General features: G+C 38.1%; 1 protein-coding gene across 1 annotated transcript in view; it reads right to left on the reverse strand.

The window, feature by feature from the left end:
• The window catches only part of LOC106591173 (actin-binding protein WASF3), a 146248-nt gene that overhangs the window by 39581 nt on the left and 94100 nt on the right, over positions 1–12567 (reverse strand). The window contains exon 3 of the mRNA XM_082965294.1: positions 6047–6181. Coding sequence (XP_082821420.1) covers positions 6047–6181 — 135 coding nt within the window. The remainder of the gene's footprint in view (positions 1–6046; positions 6182–12567) is intronic.

A 12567-nucleotide genomic window follows, 5' to 3' on the forward strand; every position in this document is an offset into this window, starting at 1 on the left:
TTTAATATAGTGTTACATTAGTCTCATATCCACTGTGGTTTTAATATAGTGTTACATTAGTCTCATATCCACTGTGGTTTTAATATAGTGTTACATTAGTCTCATATCCACTGTGGTTTTAATATATAACAACATTAGTCTCATATCCACTGTGGTTTTAATATAGTGTTACATTAGTCTCATATCCACTGTGGTTTTAATATAGTGTTACATTAGTCTCATATCCACTGTGGTTTTAATATAGTGTTACATTAGTCTCATATCCACTGTGGTTTTAATATATAACAACATTAGTCTCATATCCACTGTGGTTGTAATATAGTGTTACATTAGTCTCATATCCACTGTGGTTTTAATATAGTGTTACATTAGTCTCATATCCACTGTGGTTTTAATATATAACAACATTAGTCTCATATCCACTGTGGTTTTAATATATAACAACATTAGTCTCATATCTACTGTGGTTTTAATATATTGTTACATTAGTCTCATATCCACTGTGGTTTTAATATAGTGTTACATTAGTCTCATATCCACTGTGGTTTTAATATATAACAACATTAGTCTCATATCTACTGTGGTTTTAATATATAACAACATTAGTCTCATATCCACTGTGGTTTTAATATATTGTTACATTATTCTCATATCTACTGCGGTTTTAATATAGTGTTACATTAGTCTCATATCTACTGTGGTTTTAATATAGAACAACATTAGTCTCATATCCACTGTGGTTTTAATATATAACAACATTAGTCTCATATCCACTGTGGTTTTAATATAGTGTTACATTAGTCTCATATCCACTGTGGTTTTAATATATAACAACATTAGTCTCATATCCACTGTGGTTTTAATATAGTGTTACATTAGTCTCATATCCACTGTGGTTTTAATATAGTGTTACATTAGTCTCATATCCACTGTGGTTTTAATATATAACAACATTAGTCTCATATCCACTGTGGTTTTAATATATAACAACATTAGTCTCATATCTACTGTGGTTTTAATATATTGTTACATTAGTCTCATATCCACTGTGGTTTTAATATAGTGTTACATTAGTCTCATATCCACTGTGGTTTTAATATATAACAACATTAGTCTCATATCTACTGTGGTTTTAATATATAACAACATTAGTCTCATATCCACTGTGGTTTTAATATATTGTTACATTATTCTCATATCTACTGTGGTTTTAATATAGTGTTACATTAGTCTCATATCTACTGTGGTTTTAATATAGAACAACATTAGTCTCATATCCACTGTGGTTTTAATATATAACAACATTAGTCTCATATCCACTGTGGTTTTAATATAGTGTTACATTAGTCTCATATCCACTGTGGTTTTAATATATTGTTACATTATTCTCATATCTACTGTGGTTTTAATATAGTGTTACATTAGTCTCATATCTACTGTGGTTTTAATATATAACAACATTAGTCTCATATCCACTGTGGTTTTAATATATAACAACATTAGTCTCATATCCACTGTGGTTTTAATATAGTGTTACATTAGTCTCATATCCACTGTGGTTTTAATATAGTGTTACATTAGTCTCATATCCACTGTGGTTTTAATATATAACAACATTAGTCTCATATCCACTGTGGTTTTAATATAGTGTTACATTAGTCTCATATCCACTGTGGTTTTAATATAGTGTTACATTAGTCTCATATCCACTGTGGTTTTAATATATAACAACATTACTCTCATATCCACTGTGGTTTTAATATATAACAACATTAGTCTCATATCCACTGTGGTTTTAATATATAACAACATTAGTCTCATATCTACTGTGGTTTTAATATATAACAACATTAGACTCATATCCACTGTGGTTTTAATATAGTGTTACATTAGTCTCATATCCACTGTGGTTTTAATATATAACAACATTAGTCTCATATCTACTGTGGTTTTAATATATAACAACATTAGTCTCATATCCACTGTGGTTTTAATATAGTGTTACATTAGTCTCATATCCACTGTGGTTTTAATATAGTGTTACATTAGTCTCATATCCACTGTGGTTTTAATATATTGTTCCATTAGTCTCATATCTACTGTGGTTTTAATATAGTGTTACATTAGTCTCATATCCACTGTGGTTTTAATATATAACAACATTAGTCTCATATCTACTGTGGTTTTAATATTTAACAACATTAGTCTCATATCTACTGTGGTTTTAATATTTAACAACATTAGTCTCATATCTACTGTGGTTTTAATATAGTGTCACATTAGTCTCATATCCACTGTGGTTTTAATATAGTGTTACATTAGTCTCATATCCACTGTGGTTTTAATATATTGTTCCATTAGTCTCATATCTACTGTGGTTTTAATATAGTGTTACATTAGTCTCATATCCACTGTGGTTTTAATATATAACAACATTAGTCTCATATCTACTGTGGTTTTAATATTTAACAACATTAGTCTCATATCTACTGTGGTTTTAATATAGTGTTACATTAGTCTCATATCCACTGTGGTTTTAATATAGTGTTACATTAGTCTCATATCCACTGTGGTTTTAATATATAACAACATTAGTCTCATATCCACTGTGGTTTTAATATAGTGTTACATTAGTCTCATATCCACTGTGGTTTTAATATATTGTTACATTAGCCTCATATCCACTGTGGTTTTAATATAGTGTTACATTAGTCTCATATCCACTGTGGTTTTAATATATAACAACATTAGTCTCATATCTACTGTGGTTTTAATATATAACAACATTAGTCTCATATCCACTGTGGTTTTAATATATAACAACATTAGTCTCATATCCACTGTGGTTTTAATATAGTGTTACATTAGTCTCATATCCACTGTGGTTTTAATATATAACAACATTAGTCTCATATCCACTGTGGTTTTAATATATAACAACATTAGTCTCATATCCACTGTGGTTTTAATATATTGTTACATTAGTCTCATATCCACTGTGGTTTTAATATAGTGTTACATTAGTCTCATATCCACTGTGGTTTTAATATATAACAACATTAGTCTCATATCCACTGTGGTTTTAATATAGTGTTACATTAGTCTCATATCCACTGTGGTTTTAATATATTGTTACATTAGCCTCATATCCACTGTGGTTTTAATATAGTGTTACATTAGTCTCATATCCACTGTGGTTTTAATATAGTGTTACATTAGTCTCATATCCACTGTGGTTTTAATATAGTGTTACATTAGTCTCATATCCACTGTGGTTTTAATATTTAACAACATTAGTCTCATATCCACTGTGGTTTTAATATAGTGTTACATTAGTCTCATATCTACTGTGGTTTTAATATAGTGTTACATTAGTCTCATTTCCACTGTGGTTTTTGAACTAAAGGTTCTTCTATTTTATTCAAGCCTGTCTTGGTTTTTCTAAATGAATTGAAACGTTTTATGTTTTGTGTTTTCAACCTTTTATAATTGTATTTTTTAAGCACCTTCAAATGCAATATCCTCACTGATTACACACACACACAGACACACAGACACAGACACAGACACAGACACACACACACACACACACACACACACACACACACACACACACACACACACACACACACACACACACACACACACACACACACACACACACACACACACACACACACACACACACACACACACCGAGTTTCTCATCAAAGCTCTGATTGAGCGTAGCATCGCTTGAAATCCTCTTTTAATCAGTGAGTGGCTCATCACAGAGACTACTAGACTGTAACAGAATCAGATGTGAGTCAAGAGACTATTGACTTCAAAACAGTGTCAGACAGACAGACAGACGGACGGACTTCAAAGTGGACCCATACTGAGATCTTACAAAGTTTCTCTCCATCTCTTCCTACCACCTCCTCTCACTCCCTCACTGTCCATCCTGCCTCTGATGTTACCCCATGTATCCTTGAAGACGTCTGTCCCTATGTCTGTCTGTACACCTGTCAGGAGGACTCAGACACACACTCACACACACACGCGCACACACGCACGCACGCACGCACGCACGCACGCACGCACGCACGCACTCACACACACACACACACACACACACACACACACACACACACACACACACACACACACACACACACACACACACACACACACACACACACACACACACACACACACACACACACACACACACAGATATGAGAACAGCAGGAGGCTCATCTTTTAGTGATTAGCAGAGCCATTAAAGAGATACTGAGGCTATTCTGGGGAAGCAGCTAAAAGACACACACACACACACGCACACACACAGCTGGTTCGTCCGAAGGTTACACAGTCATGAGTTTATAACACACACAGAGTACTAAACCATCGCGTTGACAATCTAACTCCCTGTGTGATGCCAATACAGTGTTTCTCTATAGGACTGAAGATACAATGCATTCCTATGAGACTGAAGATACAATGCATTCCTATGAGACTGAAGATACAATGCATTCCTATGGGACTGAAGATACAATGCATTCCTATGAGACTGAAGATACAATGCATTCCTATGGGACTGAAGATACAATGCATTCCTATGGGACTGAAGATACAATGCATTCCTATGAGACTGAAGATACAATGCATTCCTATGAGACTGAAGATACAATGCATTCCTATGGGACTGAAGATACAATGCATTCCTATGGGACTGAAGATACAATGCATTCCTATGGGACTGAAGATACAATGCATTCCTATGAGACTGAAGATACAATGCATTCCTATGGGACTGAAGATACAATGCATTCCTATGAGACTGAAGATACAATGCATTCCTATGAGACTGAAGATACAATGCATTCCTATGGGACTGAAGATACAATGCATTCCTATGAGACTGAAGATACAATGCATTCCTATCAGACTGAAGATACAATGCATTCCTATGAGACTGAAGATACAATGCATTCCTATGAGACTGAAGATACAATGCATTCCTATGGGACTGAAGATACAATGCATTCCTATGAGACTGAAGATACAATGCATTCCTATGAGACTGAAGATACAATGCATTCCTATGAGACTGAAGATACAATGCATTCCTATGGGACTGAAGATACAATGCATTCCTATGAGACTGAAGATACAATGCATTCCTATGAGACTGAAGATACAATGCATTCCTATGAGACTGAAGATACCTGAAGATTCCTATGGGAGAGAGACACATACCACCCTAATAGCACATAGTATGTTACAGACAGACAGACAGACAGACAGACAGACAGACAGACAGACAGACAGACAGACAGACAGACAGACAGACAGACAGACAGACAGACAGACAGACAGACAGACAGACAGACAGACAGACAGACAGACAGACAGACAGACAGACAGACAGACAGACAGAGACGAGACAGAGGTGAGGAGAGCAGAGGTGAGGTGAGGTGAGGTGAGGTGAGGTGAGGTGAAGAGAGAAGAAGAGAGGAGAGGTGAGGAGAAGAGAGAAGCGGTGAGGAGAGGAGAAGAGAGAAGAAGAGATGAGAGGTGAGGTGAGGAGAGGTGAGGAGAGGAGAGGAGAAGAGAGAAGAAGAGAGGAGAGGTGAGGTGAGGAGAAGAGAGAAGAAGAGAGGAGAGGTGAGGAGAAGAGAGAAGAGGTGAGGAGAAGAGAGGAGAGGTGAGGAGAAGAGAGGAGAAGAGAGAAGAAGATCTCAGGTGATCAGCTCATCCCTCCTGAATCCAGTGTGTGTGTGTGTGTGTGTGTGTGTGTGTGTGTGTGTGTGTGTGTGTGTGTGTGTGTGTGCGCGCGCGTGTGTGTGTGTGTGTGTGTGTGTGTGTGTGTGTGTGTGTGTGTGTGTGTGTGTGTGTGTGTGTGTGTGTGTGTGTGTGTGTGTGCTCATACCTCCTGAAACTCTCTGTATGAAAAGCTTCGTCACTCAGTGAAGAGAACTGCATTCAACCAAACCTGCACTGCAGAGCCCCCCCCCACCCCCTGCACCCACATACACACACACACACACACACACACACACACCTTCTTCCACGGTAGAGTCTAGCTGTGTGACTTTGACAGCCAGTAGGTCCACTCTCTCCTGAAGGCTGTTCATTCTCATGTAGAAGCTGTTGGCTTCATTGAACAGATCCCCAAATATGTCCTCCGCATAACGACCTGCAGGGTAGACACATGTTAATACACACACTGTAGACACATGTTAATACACACACTGTAGACACATGTTAATACACACACTGTAGACACATGTTAATACACACACTGTAGACACATGTTAATACACACACTGTAGACACATGTTAATACACACACTGTAGACACATGTGAGTGAGCACCACACACACACACACACACACACACACACACACACACACACACACACACACACACACACACACACACACACACACACACACACACACACGTATAGACACACACACACACACACACACACACACACCACACACACGTATAGACACCCACACAGGATAATAGACACACACACACACACACACACACACACACACACACACACACACACACACACACACACACACACACACACACACACACACACACACACACACACACACACAATAAAACAGAGCTTAATCAATGGGATGGGATTCTGTATCGTCTCTCTGCAGGGTGCTATGCCTCCTGTAGAGCTGCTGTCTGGCAACCAGTGGGGAGCAATACATTGCAGTCTGCCTGCTCCAGTGTGTGTGTGTGTGTGTGTGTGTGTGTGTGTGTGTGTGTGTGTGTGTGTGTGTGTGTGTGTGTGTGTGTGTGTGTGTGTGTGTGTGTGTGTGTGTGTGTGTGTGTGTGTGTGTGTGTGTGTGTATAATTGTCCAGGGACCCTGCATATCCCCAGTTGAATACATTACAACATAGATCAAAACAAACCTTCTGTAACATTGCAAGGTTCCTGTGATGTTACTGTCACTGACTGGACGTAACGACCGGCGACTCCCTGTTATACCTCCGATGCACATAGACACACCACACATTCATCATGCACTTGCCACTTTCTACTGACGCTCAATCTAACTGCAATCCCTATATGGAGCACAGTAACAACTACAGGTGAAGAGGTGTGTGTCTTAAAGTGCCGAGAAGCTTCTAGAATATTCTAGAATATCCCCAAAGGAGAACCATTAGACCACAAACCACAATAACAATGTGTAGTTACTCCAAGGGTTTGTGTTAGCAACCACTCTGCTTTGTAGCGACTGGCTTTACTACGTTTTTGTCACCAAAGCCCCACATTCTACCCACCACTGCGACCTGTATGCTCTCGTTGGCTGGCCCTCGCCAGATATTCATTGCCTAACCCACTGACTCCAGGTCATCTATAAGTCTTTGCTAGGTAAAGCACCGCCTTATCTCAGTTCACTGGTCACCATAGCAGCACCCACTCGTAGCACTCGCTCCAGCAGGTATATCTCACTGGTCATCCCCAAAGCCAATTCCTCCTTCGGCTGCTTTTCCTTCCAGTTCTCTGCTGCCAATGATTGGAGCGAATTGCAAAAATCACTGAAGCTGGAGACTCATATCTCCCTCTCTAACTTTAAGCATCAGCTGTCAGAGCAGCTCACAGATCACTGCACCTGTACATAGCCCTTCTATCTACCTACCTCATCCCTATACTGTTATTTTTTTTGTTGCTCCTTTGCACCCCAGTATCTCTACTTGCACATTCATCTTCTGCACATCTACCACTCCAGTGTTTAATTGCTAAATTGTAATTATTTCGCCACTATGGCCTATTTATTGCCTTACCTCCCTTATCTTACCTCATCTGCACACACTGTATATAGACTTTTCTACTGTATTATTGACTGTATGTTTGTTTATTCCATGTGTAACTATGTGTTGTTGTTTGTGTCGCACTGCTTTGCTTTATCTTGGCCAGGTCGCAGTTGTAAATGAGAACTTGTTCTCAACTAGCCTACCTGGTTAAATAAAGGTGAAATAAAATGTAAATAAAGAAACTCTGCAGCTAGGATCTTATAAAGTAAGATGACTCTCTTGTGGAGGAAGCCCTTTTTTGCTAACTCGACTCGGCTATCCAATAGGAGCTACAGAGCATGATTAGCATTATCTTTAGGTGTCTGGGTCAGAGGGTCAACTTATTTTATTCCCATCTCTACAGTAGAGCCTCACACTAACCTATCTCTCAACCTCTACAACAGAGCTGCTCAGCAGACAGGCACAGACCAAACCACCCAGGAGATGGAGGGATTTACTATAGGAGGATGTGAGCATGGCCTTACATGTTAAAACATGTCCTGTTTGTCTGCTTCACACATACAGAGAGAGAGAGAGAGAGAGAGAGAGAGAGAGAGAGAGAGAGAGAGAGAGAGAGAGAGACAGACAGACAGACAGACAGACAGACAGACAGACAGACAGACAGACAGACAGACAGACAGACAGACAGACAGACAGACAGACAGACAGACAGACAGACAGACAGACAGACAGACAGACAGACAGACAGACAGACAGACAGGTAAATGGGCAGGCAGAAACACAAACAGACAGACAGAGAGACAAGCAGAAAGGCAGGCAGACAGACAGACCCCCGACACACACGGTGTAGAACAGGCTCCTTCCTATACAGTGAATTTCATAAAAATAAAAATAGTGAAATGTTAAAAAAGTTTTAGATAAAACTATACTAAATATATTCACATGTCCCCAAATAATTGATTATAACACACTACTTTCCAAAAAAGGTCTACAGTAGCCTCAACAGCACTCTGTAGGGTAGCACCATGGTGTAGCCGGAGGACAGCTAGCTTCCGTCCTCCTCTGGGTACATTGACTTCAATACAAAACCTAGGAGGCGCATGGTTCTCACCCACTTCTATTGACTTAAACAGTAATTATGACAACTTTGGAGGACGTCTTCCAACCTATCAGAGCTGTTGCAGCATGAACTTGACATGTTGTCCACCCAATCAAAGGATCAGAGATTTGATCTAGTTCTGAAAGCATTAACTACAGATAATTATCACTGCAGTGCATAAAATGTCTTGAGTAGTTGGCTCAAAGAGAGAGAAAGACAACAGTTGAACAGTTTTGAACAAATTCATTTCTTAAAAAATGAAGGAGAAGCAGCTTTCTTAAAACTGCATTGTTGGTTAAGGGCTTGTCAATTAGCATTTCACTGTAAGGTCTACACCTGTTGTATTCAGCATTTCACTGTAAGGTCTACACCTGTTGTATTCAGCATTTCACTGTAAGGTCTACACCTGTTGTATTCGGCGCATGAGACAAATCATTATTATAATTTTGTATTAATTGTTATTACTTTTAGATTGGAAAATAGTCTTCGATGTACCAATTCCATGGCACATGGTACTGATATGCAAAACAACGCCGGATTCAAAACATTGAATTTTTCAATTTAAATGATAATACAAAATTTAAGCAACTGATACAACATTATATACAGTATATACAACCATCCCAGCTCTGATACGTTATATACAGTATATACAACCATCCCAGCTCTGATACGTTATATACAGTATATACAACCATCCCAGCTCTGATACGTTATATAGAGTATATACAACCATCCCAGCTCTGATACGTTATATACAGTATATACAACCATCCCAGCTCTGATACGTTATATACAGTATATACAACCATCCTAGCTCTGATACGTTATATACAGTATATACAACCATCCCAGCTCTGATACGTTATATACAGTATATACAACCATCCTAGCTCTGATACGTTATATACAGTATATACAACCATCCCAGCTCTGATACGTTATATACAGTATATACAACCATCCCAGCTCTGATACGTTATATACAGTATATACAACCATCCCAGCTCTGATACGTTATATACAGTATATACAACCATCCCAGCTCTGATACGTTATATACAGTATATACAACCATCCCAGCTCTGATACGTTATATACAGTATATACAACCATCCCAGCTCTGATACGTTATATACAGTATATACAACCATCCCAGCTCTGATACGTTATATACAGTATATACAACCATCCCAGCTCTGATACAATGTTATATACAGTATATACAACCATCCCAGCTCTGATACGTTATATACAGTATATACAACCATCCCAGCTCTGATACGTTATATACAGTATATACAACCATCCCAGCTCTGATACGTTATATACAGTATATACAACCATCCCAGCTCTGATACGTTATATACAGTATATACAACCATCCTAGCTCTGATACGTTATATACAGTATATACAACCATCCTAGCTCTGATACGTTATATACAGTATATACAACCATCCCAGCTCTGATACGTTATATACAGTATATACAACCATCCCAGCTCTGATACGTTATATACAGTATATACAACCATCCCAGCTCTGATACAATGTTATATACAGTATATACAACCATCCCAGCTCTGATACGTTATATACAGTATATACAACCATCCTAGCTCTGATACGTTATATACAGTATATACAACCATCCCAGCTCTGATACGTTATATACAGTATATACAACCATCCCAGCTCTGATACGTTATATACAGTATATACAACCATCCTAGCTCTGATACGTTATATACAGTATATACAACCATCCCAGCTCTGATACGTTATATACAGTATATACAACCATCCCAGCTCTGATACGTTATATACAGTATATACAACCATCCCAGCTCTGATACGTTATATACAGTATATACAACCATCCCAGCTCTGATACGTTATATACAGTATATACAACCATCCCAGCTCTGATACAATGTTATATACAGTATATACAACCATCCCAGCTCTGATACAATGTTATATACAGTATATACAACCATCCCAGCTCTGATACGTTATATACAGTATATACAACCATCCCAGCTCTGATACGTTATATACAGTATATACAACCATCCCAGCTCTGATACGTTATATACAGTATATACAACCATCCCAGCTCTGATACAATGTTATATACAGTATATACAACCATCCCAGCTCTGATACGTTATATACAGTATATACAACCATCCCAGCTCTGATACGTTATATACAGTATATACAACCATCCCAGCTCTGATACGTTATATACAGTATATACAACCATCCCAGCTCTGATACGTTATATACAGTATATACAACCATCCCAGCTCTGATACAATGTTATATACAGTATATACAACCATCCTAGCTCTGATACGTTATATACAGTATATACAACCATCCCAGCTCTGATACGTTATATACAGTATATACAACCATCCTAGCTCTGATACGTTATATACAGTATATACAACCATCCCAGCTCTGATACGTTATATACAGTATATACAACCATCCCAGCTCTGATACGTTATATACAGTATATACAACCATCCCAGCTCTGATACGTTATATACAGTATATACAACCATCCCAGCTCTGATACGTTATATACAGTATATACAACCATCCCAGCTCTGATACGTTATATACAGTATATACAACCATCCCAGCTCTGATACGTTATATACAGTATATACAACCATCCCAGCTCTGATACGTTATATACAGTATATACAACCATCCTAGCTCTGATACGTTATATACAGTATATACAACCATCCCAGCTCTGATACGTTATATACAGTATATACAACCATCCCAGCTCTGATACGTTATATACAGTATATACAACCATCCCAGCTCTGATACGTTATATACAGTATATACAACCATCCCAGCTCTGATACAAGTTATATACAGTATATACAACCATCCCAGCTCTGATACGTTATATACAGTATATACAACCATCCCAGCTCTGATACGTTATATACAGTATATACAACCATCCCAGCTCTGATACGTTATATACAGTATATACAACCATCCCAGCTCTGATACGTTATATACAGTATATACAACCATCCCAGCTCTGATACGTTATATACAGTATATACAACCATCCCAGCTCTGATACGTTATATACAGTATATACAACCATCCCAGCTCTGATACGTTATATACAGTATATACAACCATCCCAGCTCTGATACGTTATATACAGTATATACAACCATCCCAGCTCTGATACGTTATATACAGTATATACAACCATCCCAGCTCTGATACGTTATATACAGTATATACAACCATCCCAGCTCTGATACGTTATATACAGTATATACAACCATCCCAGCTCTGATACGTTATATACAGTATATACAACCATCCCAGCTCTGATACGTTATATACAGTATATACAACCATCCCAGCTCTGATACGTTATATACAGTATATACAACCATCCCAGCTCTGATACGTTATATACAGTATATACAACCATCCCAGCTCTGATACGTTATATACAGTATATACAACCATCCCAGCTCTGATACGTTATATACAGTATATACAACCATCCCAGCTCTGATACGTTATATACAGTATATACAACCATCCCAGCTCTGATACGTTATATACAGTATATACAACCATCCCAGCTCTGATACGTTATATACAGTATATACAACCATCCTAGCTCT

The sequence above is a fragment of the Salmo salar genome, chromosome 18, assembly GCF_965601325.2.
Source record: "Salmo salar chromosome 18, fSalSal1, whole genome shotgun sequence".
Classification (NCBI taxonomy): Eukaryota; Metazoa; Chordata; class Actinopteri; order Salmoniformes; family Salmonidae; genus Salmo; species Salmo salar.